This window comes from Anolis carolinensis, chromosome 4 (genome assembly GCF_035594765.1).
Source record: "Anolis carolinensis isolate JA03-04 chromosome 4, rAnoCar3.1.pri, whole genome shotgun sequence".
In the NCBI taxonomy this organism is placed as follows: Eukaryota; Metazoa; Chordata; class Lepidosauria; order Squamata; family Dactyloidae; genus Anolis; species Anolis carolinensis.
The window spans coordinates 210,252,729-210,275,746 of NC_085844.1; the positions used below are offsets into that span (position 1 = coordinate 210,252,729).

Genomic DNA, 23,018 nt, shown 5'->3' on the forward strand with positions numbered 1-23,018 from the left:
AAGCTGTCTCTGTTCCATAGCAAGGCCTGTAACCAGATTGATATGGGTCTAGATAATCTGTTTCAACCAGTAATCTCTGGAATTGGATCGAGCTCCTTGCTCAAAAAGAGAAGCTTGGACACTGGCCAATAGTAGTCCATTACAGATGGATTCAGGGATGGCTTTTTAAATATAGGTCTCACAAGTTGGAATGTTGCCTTGTTCCAAGGAGGCATTGACCATGATTTTCACAGACTCTGCCAGTCCCCCTCTGGCCTGTTTGATCAGTCAAGAAGGGCAAGGATCTAGAATACATGTGGTATGTGTTGTCGAAGGCTTTGATGGCCAGAATCACTGGGTTGTTGTGAGTTCTTCAGGCTGTATGGCCATGTTCCAGAAGCATTCTCTCCTGACGTTTCATCCACATCTATGACAGGCATGGAACATGGCCATACAACCCGGAAAACTCACAATAACCCATACATGTGGTAGTTTTCTCTCTCCTCTAATCCCATAGGAAGCCTTGAATATGTACAGGAAATATAAAGAGGACTGGGATACTAAATTGAATTCAATTATTTACCTTTTAATATATATTGTCAAAAGAAGGTGTCTTATTTCACTGTTTATCAGCAATGAGATATGTTGAAATATATGTACTTACTGCATTGCACTTTTCTTTCAGTATAAGCTCAAAAACAGATACATGTGAGATTTCAAATGTAGCCACTTTATTTTTTGAACTGTTTAATTTACACTTTACTTTCACTCTCAGCAAACAGAGCTTTCTTGCAAAAAAAATGAACTTTCTTCACTTCAAGATCAGCTTAAAATTGAAATAGAAGAGAAGGTATGTCTTCTGGTTTCATATTTAATTTTCAGTACATACAAGTAGTTCTGTGAAGGTTGTTTCATGTCTTCCATATTCAGAGAAACGTAAAAACAAGGACAACTTAGTGAGACTGTAGTAAATGGAATTTCATGTAGTGGCAATGTGTTTCAGGATGGATTTCAAGCTGTCTGGAACATCATTCCAGATAGGACTATCACAGGCCTAGAAATCAAGGTCTGTTACTTTCTTGTTACACACAAGTACAGTGTTATACTTTTAGTAATATAATGGTAAAGGTTTCCCCTGACGTTAAGTCCAGTCATGTCTGACTCTGGGGGTTAGTGCTCATCTCCATTTCTACACAGCACCACAATATGCCAACATCTTCATGGCAGACCTAGGACAATGCTCCCTTAATTTCTGCATTGAGAAATGTCTCCTCTATCTGATGATATTGATGATATCTTAATAATGTGGACATAGAAGTATTCATCCAAGACATTCTACCAGAATTTCAACCACTTCCATCCTACTATCGGTCTCATCCTGGAAACAGAACAAGTCCACTTTCTGGCCCCCTCAGACATTTAAGCACCACACTATATTGCAAACTCACAGACTGCTACATTTACTTACATGCTTGCAGTTTCCTCTCTGAACCCATTTTTATTCCGCCTTTTTCTTGATATAGGAACTAACAGAAAACATGACACTAATGTAGTCTGTGATGATTGGAGACCCTTGTTAGCAATTAAAAGTCACTCACAAGAAAACCTTGGAAATTTCTTTAATGCTAGATTACTACTGTACAGCAAAGCTACGAATGAAGAAAATGCAGACAAGTTCTCAGTTCAGTACCCCCCAAAAGCCCCACCCCTTTAACTCCCAAAAGTTCCCCCATGGTCTTCCAGTCTGAGCCAGTTCATCTTATCTGACACATTCCCACGTAGGGCCCCAGATGTTTCCACTCTGTTTTCATTCCTTAACTTTGTCTGTGAACTTTTGGTATGGAGGTTTTCTGGTGTATTGAACACACCAGATATAAAGTCTATGACATAGTTTGACAGCAACTCATTGCATAAATATATGTCAAAGGTAAACCAGCTTTGTCAAGGACTAAACGAGTCGCCTTCAGACTATCTCAACATGATGTCAGTCAGTCTCAATTTTGTGCTACAAGATCCCTTTTTATAGTGAGTAATGTGTTTGTTAAATCTTTGAAAAGAACTCCAAATAGGTTGGAGTTATTTGTAATTAGAGTGGAAACATGCTTCATTAATAATATAGTTCTATACAATTGTTCACACTGTTAACAAAAATGTCTGGTTAGTATCAATTAAATTGACATTATCAGTTTCCAGGCTGTTTGCAGAAATTCAAAGTGTTTACAGATACATATAGCTTCACCTCTGAGCTACTATGGAAGCCAACTTAACACATTTTAAACATAGCTGTTCCCTTGCTATCTTCTGTAAATCAAATTAATAAGTTAGAAAAACACATTTGAAAATAGTAACATTTTCTAGTACTATTTATTGGTAAGGATTTTGTTTTTTCTCTCATTCTTATTGAATTTTTTTTGTTCTCATTTGAATTATAGAAGGCACAAACATCCACTCTGGAGACACCTAAACACAGCTTGAATTCTCAGCCACTTCATGCACCTCAGAATTCTATATCTACTAATGTGAATAAATTGGAATATACACAGAAGCCTTCATGGACTCCGGCCAAGGTTGGCTTGTTAATATATTTGAGTTATCTATTAATTTTTAATAAGATAATAGTTCAGAATTCATTTTCAGATTATCATCTATGCCAATACTTTGTAGAGATACAAATAGATTTATTTTAAAACAAGGAAAATGTCCTCATGCTTATTACTATCTATATTCATGTGTAAGAAACAATTTTTAGACAAAATATTAACCAAAAACGCCATATCTACACCAGCGAAATATTGATACTGGTGCTATCAGAACACATGATATTCCACTACTTTAAAAATGAATGCTATTTAAAAAGCTGAGAGCTTTAAGGCCATTTTTTTTTAAAAAAAACAAACAAATATCCATTTAGCCTGCATTTTCTTATATAAACAGCTTTTTTTTTTTCAGAAGTGTGACCTTTAGTCTGAATCCAGATTTGAATGTTATATGGGGGTAGGATGGCAGGACAAGTTAGTGGATACTTACCTGGGTTCATAAGACATGATGTTAAAAACAATTAAATGAATATAGGATTAACTGAAAACTAGCAGGGCTTCTGAAACATTAAACACATGAATGAGTAGAAGATGGGCAGAGCCGGCCCTAGGTATTTTTCAAGTGTAGGCGAACAGAATTTTGCCCCCCCCCCAAAAAAAAAACAATCACTGAAAAATAAAAGCGTTGGATAAGTGAAAATGTTGGATAATAAGGAGGGATTAATGAAAAGCCTATTAAACATCAAATTACATTAAGATTTTACAAATTAAGCACCAAAACATCATATTTTACAACAAATCAACAGAAAAAGCAGTCTCGACTGCGCCCCCGTACGTTTGGCGCCCGAAGCGACCACTTAATTCGCCTCATTGTTGGACTGGCTCTGAAGATGGGTAAAGTTCAGGGGAGGAAGGATCTCAAGCTTGTGTTGACTTTTTTTTAGTTCAGTGTTGTTCAAATAGACAACAATGGGGCAATATTTATATCCCTTTGGGAGAAATATTTTTTTTTCTCCACAGCTTCATCAGGCATCATGTCAATGCGATGAGCTAACCAGCATTGTACTTTCTGTATATATTTATTACAATATTGCACATGAGTATCTTTGAGAGAGAATTTCTAGGTACAACACAGAGGATTTTACTATAACAAATTGTTTTAACTATCTTTATTTCACCAAGATTTACACTGTGAAGACACCTCCAAAATCTAAATTGCAAAGAGAAAACACCAATCAATGCCCAGAAAACAGAAGAAAGAAAAAGAGAAGAGTTCTGTTAGAAATGGATACACGATCAGATAGCTCTGAGAATGACATTCTGGTACATATCTGAAAATAAATTTTACCTTGCTATTTAAAAGATGCCATATAGTATCTGAAAATAATGTGGGCTAAATATATCTGATGTTTGCATATTTATATCTTTATGTTTAAGCGGTCTCAGCTCTTGCGTTTTTCTTCATTTCATATTTACCGTATATATTCGAGTATAAGCCGACCCGAATATAAGCCGAGGCACCTAATTTTACCACAAAAAACTGGGATAATTTATTGACTCGAGTATAAGACGAGGGTGGAAAATGCAGCTGCTACTGGTAAATTTCAAAATAAAAATAGATACCAATAAAATTACATTAATTGAGGCATCAGTAGGTTAAATGTTTTTGAATATTTACCGTATTTCAAAGAAAAACAATAAGCTAGCTCTATAAATGGAAAAGTAGGGTCAACAAAAACAATATGGTATCAACAATAACTTTATAACAACAACAACAACAACAACAACAACAACAACAACAACTTCATTTGTATTCCACCCTATCTCCCCATGGGGACTCAGGCTAGCTGCCAACATAGTAACAGGCAAACATTCATTGCCTATGTAAACAATGCAGAGCTGGATACAGATCTATAATTATATATACTAATTTCACATATGCATTTCCCTCTGAAACATTTTCAAATCCTCTCTGTGTGTATATGTGTGTGTGCATTTCTTCTGCAATATTTGCAAGCCCTATATATCTATATTCATATCTATTTAGACATCTCTCTTTATATAGATCTACTACTGCGGACAAGAGGAACACTGAAGAAATGGAGTAGCCTTCATAGTTAATAATAAAGTTGCAAAAGCAGTGATTGGATACAACCCAAAAAATGATAGAATGATCTCAATTCGAGTTCAAGGCAAGCCGTTTAACATCACAGTGATCCAAATATACGCCCCTACCACAGCTGCTGAAGAAGAAGAATTAGATAAGTTCTACGAGGATCTGCAGCATTTAGTGGATAACACACCAAAAAGAGACATTATTCTCATTACAGGAGATTGAAATGCTAAGGTGGGCAGTCAAATGATAACCGGGATCACAGGCAAGCATGGTCTGGGACAACAAAATGAAGCAGGACGTAGGCTGATAGAATTTTGCCAGGAAAACTCAATGTGCATAACAAACACTCTCTTCCAACAACCTAAAAGACTAGATTTAATAAATAGAGTCCAAGAAGAACTATGGACAGAAGTCCACAACATTGTTCAGGAGGCAGCAACAAAGTATATCCCAAAGAAAAAGAAAACCAAGAAGGCAAGATGGTTGTCTGTTGAGACACTGGAAGTAGCCCCAAAAAGAAGGAAGGCGAAAGGAAACAGCGATAGGGGGAGATATGCCCAATTAAATGCACAATTTCAGAGGCTAGCCAGAAGAGACAAGGAATTATTTTGGAACAAGCAATGCATGGAAGTGGAAGAAGACAACAGAATAGGAAGGACAAGAGACCTCTTCCAGAAAATCAGAAACATCGGAGGCAAATTTCAGGCAAAAATGGGCATGATCAAAAACAAAGATGGTAGGGACCTAACAGAAGCTGAAGAAATCAAGAAAAGGTGGCGAGAATATACAGAAGATCTGTATAGGAAGGATAATAATATAGAGTATAGGTTTGCTGGTGTGGTGAGTGAATTAGAACCAGACATCCTGAGGAGTGAGGTTGAATGGGCCTTAAGAAGCACTGCTAACAACAAGGCAGCAGGAGACGACGGGATCCCAGCTGAGCTGTTTAAAATCTTGGAAGGTGATGCTGTCAATGTGTCATGCCATATGCCAGCAAATATGGAAAACACAAGATTGGCCATCAGATTGGAAAAAAATCAATTTATATCCCCATATCAAAAAAGGGAAACGCTAAAGAATGCTCAAACTTCCGTACAGTGGCACTTATTTCCCATGCCAGTAAGGTAATGCTCAAGATCCTGCAAGGCAGACTCCAGCAATACATGGAAGGAGAGTTGCCAGATGTCCAAGCTGGCTTCAGAAAAGGCAGAGGAATGAGAGACCAAATTGCCAATATCTGCTGGATAATGGAGGAAGCCAGGGAGTTTCAGAAAAACATCTACTTCTGCTTTATTGACTATTCTAAAGCCTTTGACTGTGTGGATGATAATAAACTATGGCATGTTCTTAGTGGTATGGGGATACCAAGTCACCTTGTCTGTCCCCTGAGAAATCTGTATAAAGACCAAGTAGCCACAGTAAGAACAGACCACGGAACAACAGACGGATTCAAGATTGGGAAAGGAGTACGGCAGGGCTGCATACTTTCACCCTCCCTATTCAACTTGTACGCAGAACACATCATGCGACATGCGGGGCTTGAGGAATCCAAGGCCGGAGTTAAAATTGCTGGAAGAAACATTAACAACCTTAGGTATGCAGATGATACCACTCTGATGGCCGAAAGTGAGGAAGAGTGAGGAGCCTTATCACCAAGGTGAAAGAAGAAAGTGCAAAAGCTGGGTTGCAGTTAAACGTCAAGAAAACCAAGATCATGGCAACTACACCTATTGATAACTGGCAAATAGAGGGAGAAAATGTGGAGGCAGTGACAGACTTTATATTTCTAAGCGCGAAGATCACTGCAGATGCAGACTGCAGCCAGGAAATCAGAAGACGTTTACTTCTTGGGAGGAGAGCAATAGCCAACCTTGACAAAATAGTGAAGAGCAGAGACATCACACTGGCAACGAAGGTCCGCATAGTCCAAGCAATGATATTCCCCATAGTAACCTATGGTTGCGAGAGCTGGACCATAAGGAAGGCTGAGCAAAGGAAGATAGACGCTTTTGAACTTTGGTGTTGGAGGAAAATCCTGAGAGTGCCTTGGCCTGCAAGAAGATTCAACCAGTCCATCCTCCAGGAAATAATGTCCGGCTGCTCACTGGAGGGAAATATATTAGAGGTAAAACTGAAGTATTTTGGCCACATCATGAGGAGACAGGAAAGCTTGGAAAAGATCACGATGTTGGGGAAAATGGAAGGACAAAGGAAGTCCTTGAAGTGATTAGCTTGACCTTGAAGGAACTGGAGGCGGTGATGACCAACAGGGAGCTCTGGCATGGACTGGTCCATGAGGTCACGAAGAGTCAGAGACGACTAAATGACTGAGCAGCAGCAGCAGGATTTGCAGATACTGTACTTGCAAACATGCGAGAGAAATAAGAGGATAAGAGAGAAATATATCATGGCCTCCAGGCTCCATTGCAGATACTGTACTTGCAGATTTGCAGATACTGTACTTGCAAACATGAGAGAGAAATAAGAGGATAAGAGAGAAATATATCATGGCCTCCAGGCTCCATTGCCCGGTCTCGACCTTGACCCCATTATAAGCCGAGGGAGGCTTTTTCAGCTCAAAAAAGGGCTGAAAAACCCGGCTTATCTTCAAGTATATATGATAATATAGCTATAATATGATTATTTCTGCATGTTATTGTGGTTTGATTGTTGGACTAAGATACAGGGAGAACAGAGTTTGAATCCTGGCTTGGCCATGGAAATCTTGAGTAACTCTAGGCAACTCACACTCTCTCAGCCTCAGAGGAAAGTAAGGGCAAACCTCCTTCTAAACAAATTCTGCTAAGATTCTCAAGATGGTACAGTGGAATAATCCACAATGACTGGGTTTAACCTCATTAATAAACAATATGATCAGGAGCGTCTGCTTCAGAATTAATATAAAAAGCCTTGCTGAATCAGATTAATCGAATTCATCATTTTTTTTCTACAGTGGTAGCCATAGCCAACCCTTCTGTAGCATGAAATGATAGAATTTTTAAAAATGTTTTTATTGGATTTTATATTCATAATCATAACAGTAGTACAGTAGAGTCTCACTTATCCAACATAAACGGGCTGGCAGAACGTTGGATAAGCGAATATGTTGGATAATAAGGAGGGATTAAGGAAAAGCCTATTAAATGTCAAATTATATTATGGTTTTACAAATTAAGCACCAAAACATCCTGTTTGAAATCCAAAACCCCTGGAAGACCAGAGCTGGGAACACACTGATAATACTGTAGATTAATCATCTCTAGAATTCCATATTGAGCAGAGCAATGGCAACACTGGGAAACCAAAGTTTGCTAAATATTTGATATTGGTCAAATGTCTCCAGAATCTCACCTGGAGCTGAGTGGTTCTGTGTTGGGAGGAGGGCTTGGCTTGTGCCTTCCAGCCTGACAGAATGGGGCTGGGCTGGAGAGCCTCTGAAGGGAGGAGGGGGTCTCTTGTGTTTCTAGGGTGCTATGCCTCTAATGATCCTTGCTTGGGTTAAAAGAGGAGGAGGAGGAGAAGGCCAGAAGTGCAAGTTGCTGCAAGGCTGATGGATAAAAGGGAGAATAGGGAGGAGGAGGAAGAGAGAGTGTGTGGGGGAGAAAAAGGAAGGGAGAAGGAGAGAGAGGGGGGGGGTCTGAAGCAAAGTGTGTGTGTGTGTGTGCAGGAGGAAAGGGGGGTCCTCCGCCCACCCGCCCAGGTAAGGAGACGACAGAAGGCAGCCAGCCCCCCTGCCCCATTCGCCAGCCCTGACTTGGCCTTGCCTGTGGCCCTTTCCCAAGCCCGGCCCCGCTGCTTTGGCTTCTCTCCTCCCCATTCTTTCCTTCCAATCACGAGCCATTGATTTGGAAACAAGGCCAGTTTGGAGACAAGAGGCTCTGCGAGCACAAAGAGAAAGAGGGAGGGAGAGGGAGAGCCATCGAGTTTCCTTTTTTCCCCCTCCTCCCTCCCTTCCTCACATACAAATGCCCCCCTCCCCCCATGGAATTATTCACCCTCCTTCCCTTCCCTTCCCTTCCCTTCCCTTCCCTTCCGAGATGTGCTTTCCTCTTTCCAGTTTTTTCCAACGGGAAAGAGCCACAGCTCTCACCTTGGATTGAGTGAAGGGTGCAATTTTTCCAATTGGCCACTAGATGGCGTCGGATAATACGGAGTTTCGGATAAGCGGAAGTCATATAAGTGAGACTCTAATGTACTTCCCTTTCTTTAACATTTGTCTTCCAAATAAACTTATTTTTTCCCTCCCTCCCTCACCCTCCCTCCTCAACCACAGTATAGTCTACTAATCTTGCAGGTTCAGCCACAGATAAAGTCTTTGTATTTTTTCTTTGATGTAATCATTGGCTTCTCCATTTTTCACCCAGTTGAAGTAGTCCTTCCATTTATTTGTAATGTCCTTTTGTTTGTTCGTTCTTGTTACTTGCTTAGTCACAATTCCTGTAATGTCTAACAACACTTGGTCATACATATAATCATTCCAATTACTTAATGTCCATTTCGATTTGTCTCTCCATCCTCTAGCAATCACCATATGTGCTGATCTTATTGTTACTTTAAATAATTCTTGGCAGTTGAGTTTTATACTCGGATGATCCAACACTCCCCAAAGTAGCCGATCATTATTAATTTGTATTTTTATCTGTAACAACTCCTGAGTTTTACCTTGTATCATTAGCCAATTTTTTAAAAATTCAGAACATTCCCACCACATATGTGAATAAGTACCTGAAATGAAGTACATGAAATGATAGAAATAACCATTATATAGCAGCCTCTAAATCAGTGGTTTAGATCCTATAGGTCCCCTGGTTTTTTTTTGGCCTACAACCCCTAGAAATCCCAGCCAGTTTACCAGCTGTTAGAATTTCTGGGAGTTGAAGGCCAAAACATCTGGGGATCCACAGGTTGAGAACCACTGCGCTAAATAATCTGTTACAAACTTCTCTGTGGTTGCATAATAAGTTGCTAGATATCAAAAATGTTTATTTATGTACACAAACCAATTAGTGTGTGGCCAAAAGAACAGAACTATTTGAATATTTTCCTATGTCAATGTGAAATAGTTTTTTGCACTTCAATGTACCCAGATTCTGTAGTTGAACATTGGATCTTAGTTATCTAGGGGAGGAATCTTAAAACCATTTAGGAGAGATATTATTCCACTACAGGGTAGGAGAACAGAATTCAATGGAGCTGTTAAAACAGCTCCACTGGCTGCCTGTGATTTTCCAGGCCCCATTCAAAGTGCAGATTATCGCCTATAAAGCCCTTTACAGTTTGGGTCTAGCCTATTTGCGTGACTGTGTCTCCCCCTATGAACCAATTTGGGCCTTAAAGTCCTCCGGGAGGCTCTTCTTATGGTCCCACTACCCTCACAAGCACGGTTAGTGGGAACAAGGGAAAGGGCCTTCTCGGTGGTGGCCTCATGGCTTTGGAATGCTATCCCTAAAGAAATCAGACAAGCTCCCTTTCTAGCTCCCTTTAGAAAAGAACTAAAAACCTGGACGTGTAAGCAGACTTTCGAAAATAGATGATTACAATATGATGGTGGTCTTTTAGCTCTGTCAAATACCTATTGGTTTTTAACTGGTTTTGCCTCCAAGGAGCAGTATATTTAAACCCAAAACAAATTTTTTAAACTGTGTATTTATTTTGATACTGTTATGTTAATTTAACCTGCTTATGATTGTTGCTTATATATTATGCCCTGACTTGTTGCTTTTGCTTCTGTATGTGTTATGGTTAATTTTTTGTAAGGCAGCCCGAATCCTTTTGGAGAGAGGGCGGGATATAAATAAAGATTATGATGATGATTATTATTTCAATGGCTTTTAAAGGGTCTACAAAACCCCTTGGAGCCTACTAAAAGAAAGAGCTTAAAATAAGTTCCTGAAAGTCTGTTGGAACTTGTTTTTACCTGCCAGCAGAAGGATAGCAAGGGCAGAAAAGAGGACCTACTCTAGCTGCCCAGGAAACAAATAAAAAAATCTTGGGGCAACTGTTTCCAGTAAATACACGTAATGGTGGGATGGTGGAACAGAGAAATGACATTTTTGAGCCTGAATAGGTTCATAGGGGAGAATATATAGTAAAATACTGTTTATAGACTTGCATAGTATTTTCTCCTGTTCCCTGCACACTGAATGAAATGCTACTAAAGTTTATGGACTTTACAGTTATTTCCCAGGGAACATAAGGATTGTAGTTTGAATAAACTTGCATTAAATGGTTTTCCAAGGTTTGCTATAATAGAAAATGAAAGAAAAGTCTCTGTGGACTTTACTAATTTAAATTTTTTTTCCAGAGTCTTGTGTCAAAAGAAGATAAGTTTAAACAACTGTATAAAGATTATCCATCTGAATCTCATGTCAGGACACCAAATACTATGACACCAGAAAAGGTATCTTCTTAGATTTTCTGGATGCTATGAATCTCAATGGTCTTAACAAAATGAACTAAAGCTTCCTTTTTTTGTATATAGGTTCAAACTCCATCTAGCCTCAAAACCCCTGGATCCTTAGTGAAGCTTGCTGCTATAAAAAAGATGCGAGAGTCTGGATGGTCTGCAATCTCCAAAATGGACAGAAAAAACAAAATGAAAGAAGCTGAAAAGCTTTTTTCATAAACTAAAAATGTACTCATGTAACTAATACGTTTTCTTATTATTTTATTTAAATTCAACATCACCTTTGTTATATGTTATTACAATAATTTATTTCACATTATCACATTCTAATTAACTTGAAAAGACTTAAAGTATTGAATCCTTAAGTAATTCAGATGTAAAAAAGATTTTATGGCCTGATCCATCCGCTGCAGGTACAGCTGTATATGTGGTGGGGAAAGGTCAGGTTCAATAAAGCCCTCTTTCCTCCCACTTCCTTCCTGCCTGTTTTAGCACAGTAGTCTCTTCTGCACTAGGCCCTGGAAAGAAAAAAAAATGCCTATAAAGGTTTACATAGGACTATAGTTGAAACAGTGTGTAGCCCGCTGGGCACCAGCATTGGAGGAATAAGGAAACAGGATTCCAGTGAAATCTATGTCAGTTTTCTCACCACATGATCAGTTGCAACATATATTAATAAAACAGGTAAAACCTGACAAGGTTTTTTAGAGTTAGCAAAAATACAATTTTATTAAAGTTTTATGTTACTTATTTAAGCACAATAGACTGAGACCAGAAATATTCATCATTAGAGTCATTGAATCATTTTTATTCAGACTTTATTATTACAATAACATACCAATAATTATTACAGCAAAGTAAAATATTCACAATAGCAAGGAGATCTAACTTAGCTGATAAAAATCATTAAATTGGCCCTGTGTGTTTGTGGGTCTACTCTGTGTATGAATAAATCTGGATCCAGTAAAATATTGTGCATGAAGCAGTCAAGTTGCAAAGAATTGTTAACTATTCCTGTATAACTTGTAAATGGTTCTTTGTTTTAATAAACGTCTTTGTGAGTTCTAATTTCTGCTTTTATTCAAACTGAATTTCACAGTGGATTAATTTTGCTACTTTGAAGGATCTGTGTCCCATCCATTATAAATCTCCTGGTGTTTTCTGAAATGTTTCATAAGCTGGGAAAATGTTCTGTTCTTTTTCTCCTGACAGAAATTCCAATTTGAGTTGTCCTGGTTGAGCACTAAATGGTAAATGATCATTTGAAAGTTCATCATCTTCATACATCATGTTGGGATTATATATTCTTGGTGCATCATACAACCCTCCTGATATAACCAGTACATCTTCTTGAGTTGTATATCTTTCTGTTGTGAAAAGTTTGGGGAAATATATTATTGAGGAAGGAAAACAGATCAAAACAATCTCAAGGCTCAAAATTATTTCTTCTATAGTATGAAACTGGATAAACAAAATGTCAAGTAACAACAACAATTTTTAAAAGTGTTGCCATCAAGATAAATCATTTAACTATGTTCCAAATCCCACTTTACTTTTCACATTTCTATTATCCAATTAGCCGTCTTCTGCATCTGCAAAAGAGCTCTTAAAGGTGACAGCAGTATGACATGTGCTCCAGTGGATTTCCATCTGAAAATATGGAATAATTTCATGCTTCTGCATATAGGCCTTTTGATGAAAATCTATACTAACCTGTTTCAGAAGAAGTATCATAAAGTGGATGGTGGGAATATTGATCTCTTCTCTTTCTAAATTTATTGAAAATATACACAGTGGATCCTAGGATTGTTAGTGCAAGAAGAATGGCAAAACTGATAGTTAAGATGGCTTCTGAATTCTTCAAACGACCACCTCCTGCTGAAATGAAAGAATACAGGCACGTTCCTCACACATAGGTTTGCTAGTCAGGCCCTGAGGTTTCTGCACCAAATTCTAAAACCAAGGACAGCTCCATTAATTTCATTAACTGTGATCTATTAGATAGCACCCATAGCAGCTCACAGTTTAGCATTCAAATTCTGGCCTCATCTACTCTGCCATATAAAACCAGTTTCAGAATGCAGATTTTCTGTGTTGAACTGGATTATATGGCAGTGTAGAGTCAAATAATCCAGTTCAATGCAATTCAGTCTGCATTATATGAGTCTACACTAACTATTATAATGCAGCTCGAATTGAATTATATGGCAGTGTAGATGCCCCCTCCCTCTCTCTCTCACACACATCCTGCCCCCAACTTTCCTGTTTATAAATGAATACAGGAAACTAAAAGGACTGCTCCCAGATTAAATTGAAATAAGAGGATTCTTCCTTCTATGTGAAATGGAATAAGAGATATTGTTGTAGCCTACTCACTTCTCGCCAGAAGGTGAATGGAGAACAGATATGATATTAAGCCCTTGTACTCCATATCTGAGAGAGGTAGAGGAAGCTATCTAAGTAAATGCATAACTTTTAGGATTTGTAAGTTAGCCAACATTTCTGTAAGTGATAACAGGATCAGTGCCTGAAGTCTAGCCACAGGTGTCATTGTAATTGGGATGTGGTAGCCAGTGTTGAGACTATTAAATATACAAGGGTTGAATGAAAAGTAATGCCTCCACCTTCATTACTTGGATTTGGATGGGAATATTTTAATAAATCAAACACAGAAATAATCCTTAGAATGTGCTCTTTAACTCCCATTATTCACTTTTCCACATAATCACCAGACAATTGGATATATTTCTGGCAATGATGAACAAGTTTTCTGAAGCTGTCATGGAAGAAGTCGACACTCTGTTTCCGCAACCGTCTCACAGTACCCATCGTGCACAGATCTTCTGATAGCCAAGCAAAGCAATAATGTGACCCACATGTTCTTGTGAAATGCCGATTATGCTTGAAATTTCTCTCTGAGTGAGTTGAATCAATCTGTCAACCTTTTGCTTGTGAAACTTGGTGGTTGCTGTCACAGGTCATCCAACTCTTTGTTTGTCATGCAAGTCAGATGTTCCCACCTCAACATCTTTAAACTTACTCACCCAATGATGCACAGTAATCACATCAAAACAATCACCATAAACAGTTTGCCTTCTCTGATGAATCTCCTTTGGGGTGACACCTTCTGCTGTCAAGAATTCAGTGAATGCACATTGCTTAAGTCGCATTGACCGACCGTCTGTGCAGGGTTCCATACTTTGCACTTTAACAACACAACCGTTCAATGCTAAGACTTCCCGCCAAATTGAAATGTAGAGGAGAGTCTACTGAACTAGCCAGTACCTGCTGCATACCAGTACTGCCATCTGTTGAGGAGTTGCGGAAGCATTACTTTTCATTCAACCCTCGTAGGGTGTAGTAACTAGGGGTTAGTTTGAAGGTTGATGGATGAAGAATGAAGTTTGTTGTACATACTATACTGGTATTTGTACTGTTTGTACGTTTTCTGCAACTGAAGAAAGAAAAACCTTCCATTTGGAAATAAAAGCTTTGTGTCTGTGTTATTTTTGTTCTAAAGGATACCACTTCATGGCAAACAGACATTTGGCTCCCCCCCCCCCCGCGGTGGCACAGTGTGTTAAAGCGCTGAGCTGCTGAACTTGTGGACCAAAAGGTCACAGGTTCGAATCTGAGGAGCGGAATGAGCGCCTGCTGTCAGCCCCAGCTTCTGCCAACCTAGCAGTTCGAACACATGCAAATGTGAGTAGATCAATAGGTACCGCTCCGGCGGGAAGGTAACAGCACTCCATGCAGTCATGCCAGCCACATGACCTTAGAGGTGTCTACAGACAACGCCGGCTCTTCGGCTTAGAAATGGAGATGAGCACCAACCCCCAGAGTTGGACATGACTGGACTTAACATCAGGGGAAACCTTTACCTTTTCCTTAACTGGAGTGAAGAATTCCTTCAGCTGTGCACCAGAGAATTTCTTGCTTTTTTGAACCCCTAACAATAACCCCATGTAGAATCTATGCAAATAGCAACAACAAAACCTCGGATATGGTTGTTGCTCCCCTAGCTGAGCTGGAAATTTGCAGACAGCCCTGTCATCTGCAAACCGGAATGGTGTAGTGGTTTGGGCACTGAACTACGCCGGGAGACCGGATATCAAATCCCTCCATGGCAATGGAAACCAACTGGCCAAGTCATATTCTCTCAGCTTCAGAGAAAAGTAGAGACAAGCATCCACTGAACAAATCTTGCCAAGAAAACTCTATGGTAAGGCTGCCATAAGTCAGAAATGACTTGAAGGCACAGAACAACAACAACCTTTCCTCTAGTTTGGAACAGTGCCTATCAAAACTGATGAATTTGTAATCTTCCCTCCCACTTGGAGATGACTCATAAAAACTTGTGACTCAAGGCAGACCCTGATATTTGGCAACTTTACTCGTACATCATTTTTAGAAGCTCACTATGCAGAAATGGTTGAAAATGGTAGTAGATATTTTAACCTTAGTCTCATGTTAATGTGGCCCTAATTGTCATGCAATAATGTCCTTAGAGCTCAAGTTCGGACAACAATCAACACCCAAAATTTTAATTCTAACAAATAAATGAAGTGCAGAAAATGAGATTATTTAACTTAAGCAAATTCACATCATTCATCCTCAAACATAACATATTCTTATTAAAAAGCGTTAATGATGTTTTACTTTAGATTTCATGCTAAAATGATCAATAAGCAAAGCCCACTTCTCTTGAACCTCCTTGGTATTTTCATTTATATGGTTATATTAAAAACACAAATGGTCATCTTGATGGGCATATACTTTTTCTGGGCATTGTGGGGTTTGTATTCTCTTCCTCCATTCACAATGCTAAAAAAGGTAACATTTATGACTTAATGAACAATTACTGAAGACCCCTGCACAGCCACCATGTGCTCCAGGAGGAGCAGACAGGATCACAAAAGTATTTGTTTATATCTCCAGAGTCACATGTGCCATTATCCCTGAAATATGTCGGGGTCCAGGTGGAGGTCTAATCATTTCACGTCTGGTACTGGAACTTACTATGCTATGATGAGCCTTACACCATTAGACCACGATCTACCATCCCCTTGGCATAGCATAAATACCCACATGTGAACATAGGCTATGGCAGCATTATGTAACATGCATGCAGAATAGCAACACATCACAACACATGTCAATGAATGCCATTGTGCACCACACTATACACAACACACAACCACAATGCAAAGTATAGGATGCACAACCAAAATACAAAACATAGGATTCACAACCTCAGTGCTTATTGCACAACTTGCAAAGACAAGGCAAAAAAGAACATGTTTCTGTTCAACTCAATCTCTGCCATTATCAGCAGGATACATCCATTATGCAGTGACTTGTTGACCCTACATGCTTAGCATGACTTACGTATGAATTTATGTCCAAATGAATTCAAGCCCTAACATCCACACTTCCATCACTACATTTTGACATAGGAATCTCCAGATTAATTCAGTGTGAGATTTTTTTGCTCCTGAACTGAATTGGGCCAATTTCATTTTAACAGAGACTAGTACTAATTAGTCTAAATTGTCGCAATTTGCTTTAGAATTTGGTAGGATTGGTTGTAATGGCTTATCAAATATATAATTACCTTGAAACTGATTTGATGAAACTGAAGCCAGAAACTTGCTACTGATTAATGGCATACTTGTTGAAACTTGGACTATCAAATTCGATGTTATAGCTGAAGTTGTTGTTTTGGGATCTTCTACAGTGGATTGATACACAGAATTACTAAAGAATGATTCAGCAGGAAATGTTGTCACCTTTTTGGTTTCGGCAATGATATCTGATGAACTGTTACTTTCTGTACTAGGAGAGCGAGTGCTTTGTGATAAATAAGATAACATTGAGGAAACATTGGTAGTGTTTGCAGTTGCGGTATATATATTCCAGTTGGTACTTGTGTTATTCAAGGCAGTGTTGTTGTCTGCTTCTTTAGTGGCTATTGTGGGCATTTTGGTCCATTCAGAGGTAGCAGCATGTCTTGCTTCATGAGTAGTCATGGTGGTTTGCAGATATATATATATATATAGCCTTTAGTAGCAAATAACCTGTAACATAAAGGGGAATCGTCTGTATTATGGCAAAAGCTAAAAAACGTGGACTTTATCACATGATCCCATTACAGTTGTATTATCATTGATAGTTGAAAACTGTTGATATTGAATATGCTTTCATTAGAATAATTGTGCTGATTTGTCAGTTGGTGATCCTATGATCACCCACCCTCATAGCCCCATCTTTCCATGCTCAAAAGTAACAAAATGCAAATTTAAACTAAAAGGAAAATAGCTAGGGGGAGGAGGGGGAGGAGGAGAATGCTGCACCCTGACATCACTTTACTTCTGGTATGCTGTCACAGAAACTGAAAGGACCCATTACACCACATTTTTATTGTGTCAAAAGCAACTTGAGAACTTACTGCAAGTCACTTCTGGTGTAAGAGAATTGGATGTCTACAAAATGTTGTCCAGGGGATACCCAAATGTGTTACTGGGAAGTTTCTTTCATGTCCTCGCAAGCTAGAGCTGACAGATGGAAGCTCACTTCATCTTGTGTATTCAAACCGGCAACCTTCAGGTCAGCAACCCAACCTTCAGGTTAGCAGTTCACAACCTATTGCACTACCGTGGCTCCAAGTAGATGACAGGGACATTGCGGCATTGGAAGCTATTAATGAATTTTACCTGCTAATAGGTAGGGATGGGAGGCAAACATGCAGCATGAAGCACAGGGCATCATGCAATGGGGACCATCACTTTGCCTACCTCATGCAGGAAAATCTAAGCACAGTATCTTTTTTCATCCATTATTACTACTACTTTTTCCCAATCATTTGATCTTTGATTCATTTATTGCCACACATACCTGATTTCAGTTTGGAAAGACACATGGGACCTCCATTACAAAGTCACATTGGTGCAATGAGATGTTTCTCTTGTGTGTACATGTTAGCTGTATCAGTTTATGTCCAGTTACACAGATACAGCAGCTGTGGCCTTGTAAAGTGAAGCCAGTAGAAGAGAGGGAAATGAAATACTGATCTGTGGATGTGTGCAACTATATGCATACAATCACCCCGCCCCACCCCCCACCCCCCGAACATTGCCTTTCCTACCTGCTGATACAAACAAGGGAATTATCCTTCTATGGAAGAAACCACCTAACCTAGATTACCACCCACCAACCTGCCTCCATCCTCCCACCAGGAGAATGCTTTTAGCAGAGGCAGCAGAGAAAGGAAGTAGGACAAACATGAAAGGAAAATGGCAAAGGGGAAGAACTGTGTCAACTTCCAGGAAAAAAAAGGGTGGGGCATCTATGGGGAAAGAAAGCCATACCCTGTAACCACTACTAGTCTGTAGCATTCCTTCAATATCCCCGCTCACTTTTCAGGTGTTGGTGCTATTTATCCACAGGCCTTTGCTGAATGAAAAGTCAGAGACCAGAACAATTATACTACCAGCAAGCTTCCACCCTAGACAGGGGCGGTTCACCCATAAGCATGAGGTTTTTAGACAAATGGATCTAATTTACATATGTTTTAATTGTTATAATGTATTTTAATGATGTATTTTTATAGTTTTAATTGATGATATGTACTGTTTTTGTTTTATTATGTTCTTGGCATTAAATGTTGCCAACTGTTGTAAGCCGCCCTGAGTCCCCCCGGGTGAGAAGGGTGTGGTATAAATGCTGGGAATAAATAAATAAAAATGAATAAGGCAATTTAGGCAGTTGCCTCGGGCACAATCGTTTGGGGGGCACAGTTGAGGCTGCCTCCTGCCAGGTGAAGCGGATGGAGAGCGTGTGCGCCGCCGCTTCCGACGAGGTCTCTTGGAAACTAGGCAAGTGGGGATTATATATATATGGAATGTCAGCCCTTGAGGCAAGTGTGAATGTTGTAAATGGCCACCTTGATTAGCATTGAATGGCTTTGCAAGTTCAAAGCCTGTCTGCTTCCTGTCTGGGGGAATCCATTGTTGGGAGGTGTGCCGTCGCGCCTGGGGCTGTAAACTCTTAGTGAAAGAGGCATGGACGTGACATCTTTCCCCAGGGGATTGCTTCTTGCCCTCCTTTAGGGAAACTGGAACTCCCAAGGACCAAAACACTGTAGTTAACTCAAAAACTGGGTTTATTCTTCACAAAGGGGGTAAAAGAAAATATACATTACAGTCTTTGATTGTTTAAGTCCATGAAGCTTGTCCAGATCCCTCTTTCTCTGGCTGTGAATGCCGGAGCAAACTCAGCCTCAGTCCAATGACCTATATCTGAAGACAAGAGTCTTCCTCTGTTGCCAAAGGACTGATGTGAAGGCGCTTGAGACTCCTCAACGTTGTTCAGGTTGGCCCTGAACATGAAGTGTGAGTCCCAAGGGTAAGAACCTCAGAATTGGTGCTGAGAGGTAACTTTTGAAGGGCTTTTAGTGCCAAGTCTCTCTCTCACGTCCATCCGATAGAGAACTTGCTGATGGAATGAAAAGGAGGAAACACAGTCCTACTCCAGGAAGAGGTGGAGCCAAACAGTTTTGCTGAGTGAGCAATATAACAGGTACAAACAACATTGATTGACAGATATAAATAACCAATCCAACTACATTTACAGGGTAAGGGCAAAATCAGGCATGATACAACAATTCAAATCTTGAAACTTATAGTTCCAACATATAGATGGCGCCACTCGCGCCGTCACAGGAGGTGTTAGCTGGCCCTGATTGTTTCCTGTCTGGAATTCCTCTGTTTTCTGAATGGTGTTCTTTATTTACTGTCTTGTTTTTAGAGTTTTTTAATACTAGATTCTCTTTCGGTGGCCTTTTAATTCCTATGGATTCCTAAGGACCCTCAGGGCTCTTCCACACAGCCATATAACCCAGAATATCAAAGCAGAATAACCCACAATATCTGCTTTGCACTGGGTTATCTGAATCCACACTGCTCTATATCCCAGTTCAATGTTTGGTGCTAAATTCGGAAATATAGTAATTCCTATTTATTTATTTATTTATTTATTACATCACTTCTACCCCACCCTTCTCACCCATCAGGGGACTGAGGGTGACTTACAATATAAACATACACGTCAAAAAACAATTTTCATCAAATTTAAAAATCCATCAAGAATAAAAATTACAATAAAAATAAGAATATACATTAAAATATACATAATTATACATTTAAATATACATTTAAGGCGCTTTCCTACATAACATTACCATGTATTGAACTGCTTTTTCTGTCAATTTGTTGTAAAACATGATGTTTTGGTGCTTAATTTGTAAAATCATAATGTAATTTGATGTTTAATAGGCATTTCCTTAATCCCTCCTTATTATCCAACATTTTTGCTTATCCAACACTTTTATTTTTCAGTGATTGGTTTGGGGGGGGGGGAACGACAAAATTCTGTTCGCTTACACTTGAAAATTACTTAGGGCCAGCCCTGACCCTAGAGTATCATTAGAAATATTTGCCAGAAAGATGAATGGTATAAGCCTAATTTTCCTTGGTCTTCAGGATGACTGGTAGAAAACTAGGAAATTGAGACCTTAGAAAGGTCTTATTCAGAAGGGGAGGACTCTAGCTTTCTAAGCAGGAGAGTGAGACGACACTATTTTCCTTTAAGAGACTTTATTGGTCACTGACAAGAAGTCAGTGTTATACAGCGTTCCCTCACTACTTCGCAGTTCACTTTTCGCAGATTCGCTGTTTCACAGTATTTCAATAAACTCTAAAAGAATATTATAAATCATAAAAATTTACAATTGACAGCCTAAAGAAGGAAGGAAGGAGAAGCTGAAGGGAGAGAAAAGGAGCCCAAGCGGCAACAGGAGGAGGAGGAGATTTATCAACACACAATTGTTTGATAAAGACTTAAAATAGTGTATAACTACTAAAATAATGTATAAATGTTAAAATAAATATAGTGTCCCTACTTTGCGAATTTTCACTTATTGTGGGTGGTCTTGGAACGTAACCCCTGCGATAAGTGAGGGAACATTGTAGGTGTTTCTGTAATAGTAAATAAAAACCCGAATCCAGAAACTAAGAAAGTATTGATCTTAGTATAAGTTTGTTGTTGGATATTATGGTCAGAGGAGGGTGAAATGTATTACTGTTTGGTGACCTTTGGCATACAACCAGAATGGGGAAAGGAAGTAGCCTATCCCATTTTTCACACTGGCCATGCCAACCTTTGGCTTTAAGGGTGCCCAATGTTTTCATATGGACTTGACAGATTACCACCATCCCCTCCCAAGATGCAGACCTCAATAGAAAAAAATTTATATATGCATTTGAATTTCCTAGTGACTTATTATAATGCCATCAATTTGATACACTTTTCTTATGTAAGCAATCATTTGAGGTGTTTTTGTCAGTTATAAGGTAAAATAAAACAAAATCTCTTCCCAGCTGTCTCTTGGTTTCTGGACCTCCATGTGATGGGGTCCTAACAGTTTCTTAGAAATGTCGCATGAAGGGGTGGAGTGGGAAGTTGCTTGTTTCAGTACAGAGAAATATGTCTTTGTGGAAACTGATCAGATGTGATCTGTGGCCACTCTTTCTGCCTTATCTAAATAGTACAGCTCTAATTCTAATATCTAATTTCAAAAGACCAGCTAATACCAAACACAACTTAAAGTAAGGGAGAAATCCGTGAAAGCAACATCCTAATTTTAATTCAATTTATTTCTGCTTCTTAAGAGTATTTTCAATGATTATGTTTCTAAATAGTGCCCTAGAAAATAAACATTATTTCTAATAACAGAAATCTGAATCAGATCTCTTAGAACTCACCAAGGATCGAAGAAGGCAGAGGTGGTTGAACTTACTGGTAGCTACTCCAAGTAACCGATACTTTGCCTTAGCAGGTTTCTGTGTATTTAATAACTGGAGGAACTGTTTGCTGGAGGGCTGGACAAAGCTTAAAGAGATCCCTATGGCAACAGGTGAAACCATAAAAGGGTTCAGAGATTAGTCATGTTGAACAATAACTGGTTGGGTTGAGCTCACCTGTCATTTGATTACAGCTGGGAAACATAACAGGAAATAATACCTTTACCTATTATAAGGTAGAATTTTAGTGCAAGATGAAAGGTGTGTCCAGTAAAAGAGATCCTGTATCTTTACAGAGAAATGTAATTGTAAAAGCACCCCTTTTGTTTTTGAAATAGTTTTCCTCCCAATAATTGTAAGTATTTTAAAAATCTGATTTTGATCAGAGTGCTGACTTTTCTTTAAAAAGAGGGTGGGAGGGGACCATTCAAGACTGGTGCTAGGATCTACACATTAAGGTTTTTTTGGTGCTAAATTTGGCACTACTGCTTTATACAGGATTTTAGATCTTTTCCTTGTTTGTTTTCTTTATGTGGTACTGTTTGGTTTTATTTTATTTTTCTTTCTGTTGGTTTTATTTTCTTTTTTGTTATGGATTTATTTTGTATTATATATATTTTATTTGCACGCTGCCAAAAGAACTGCACCTATTGACATATCTATCTATATCTATCTATATCTATATCCATCTATATCCATCTATATCTATATCTATATCCATAATAAAAGTGAAAACCCATATATGTGTATGTGTTATAGTTAGGCGATCTCTCATCATTCGAGGATGATTGACTTCCATTTCTGTTGTCTTGGGTGTGTGTCCTTAAGTCGCTGAAGAGACCTATTCTTGATCTGCATGTTCTACCACAGTGAAGACATCGGTTTCCAGATGGAAGGCGGTCCTGATCAGGATTGGTTTGATGCTCCTTCCTCTTGGCACGTTTCTCCCTTAAGCTCTCCATTCATGCCTCTTTGAACTCCGCAGCACTGCTGGTCACAGCTGACCTCCAACTAGAGCGCTCAAGGGCCAGGGCTTCCCAGTTCTCAGTGTCTATGCCACAGTTTTTAAGGTTGGCTTTAAGCCCATCTTTAAATCTCTTTTCCTGCCCACTGTGTATGTG

At 39.1% G+C, this 23,018-nt stretch overlaps 1 protein-coding gene and 1 long non-coding RNA gene across 6 annotated transcripts in view; one reads left to right on the forward strand and one right to left on the reverse strand.

The window, feature by feature from the left end:
• Positions 1–12,106, forward strand: part of sycp1 (synaptonemal complex protein 1) — a 106,309-nt gene extending 94,203 nt beyond the window's left edge. For all 4 annotated transcript variants that reach the window (XM_062978684.1, XM_062978686.1, XM_016993358.2 and 1 more), the window contains 5 exons: positions 755–829; positions 2,412–2,546; positions 3,699–3,839; positions 10,937–11,032; positions 11,114–12,106. In XM_062978684.1, the coding sequence (XP_062834754.1) occupies positions 755–829; positions 2,412–2,546; positions 3,699–3,839; positions 10,937–11,032; positions 11,114–11,257 (591 nt within the window). In that variant the 3' untranslated portion in view covers positions 11,258–12,106. The remainder of the gene's footprint in view (positions 1–754; positions 830–2,411; positions 2,547–3,698; positions 3,840–10,936; positions 11,033–11,113) is intronic.
• On the reverse strand, positions 11,826–22,609 carry LOC100554747 (uncharacterized). 2 transcript variants are annotated; one of them, XR_506293.2, is made up of 5 exons: positions 21,859–22,609; positions 17,933–18,063; positions 16,653–17,115; positions 12,752–12,916; positions 11,826–12,405 (listed from the first exon to the last, which is right to left on the reverse strand). It is a non-coding gene; the product is annotated as an uncharacterized LOC100554747 (long non-coding RNA). The 2 variants fall into 2 exon arrangements; XR_506292.2 differs by lacking the exon at positions 17,933–18,063 and having other exon boundaries at positions 21,859–22,603.
• Positions 22,610–23,018: the final 409 nt, after the last annotated feature.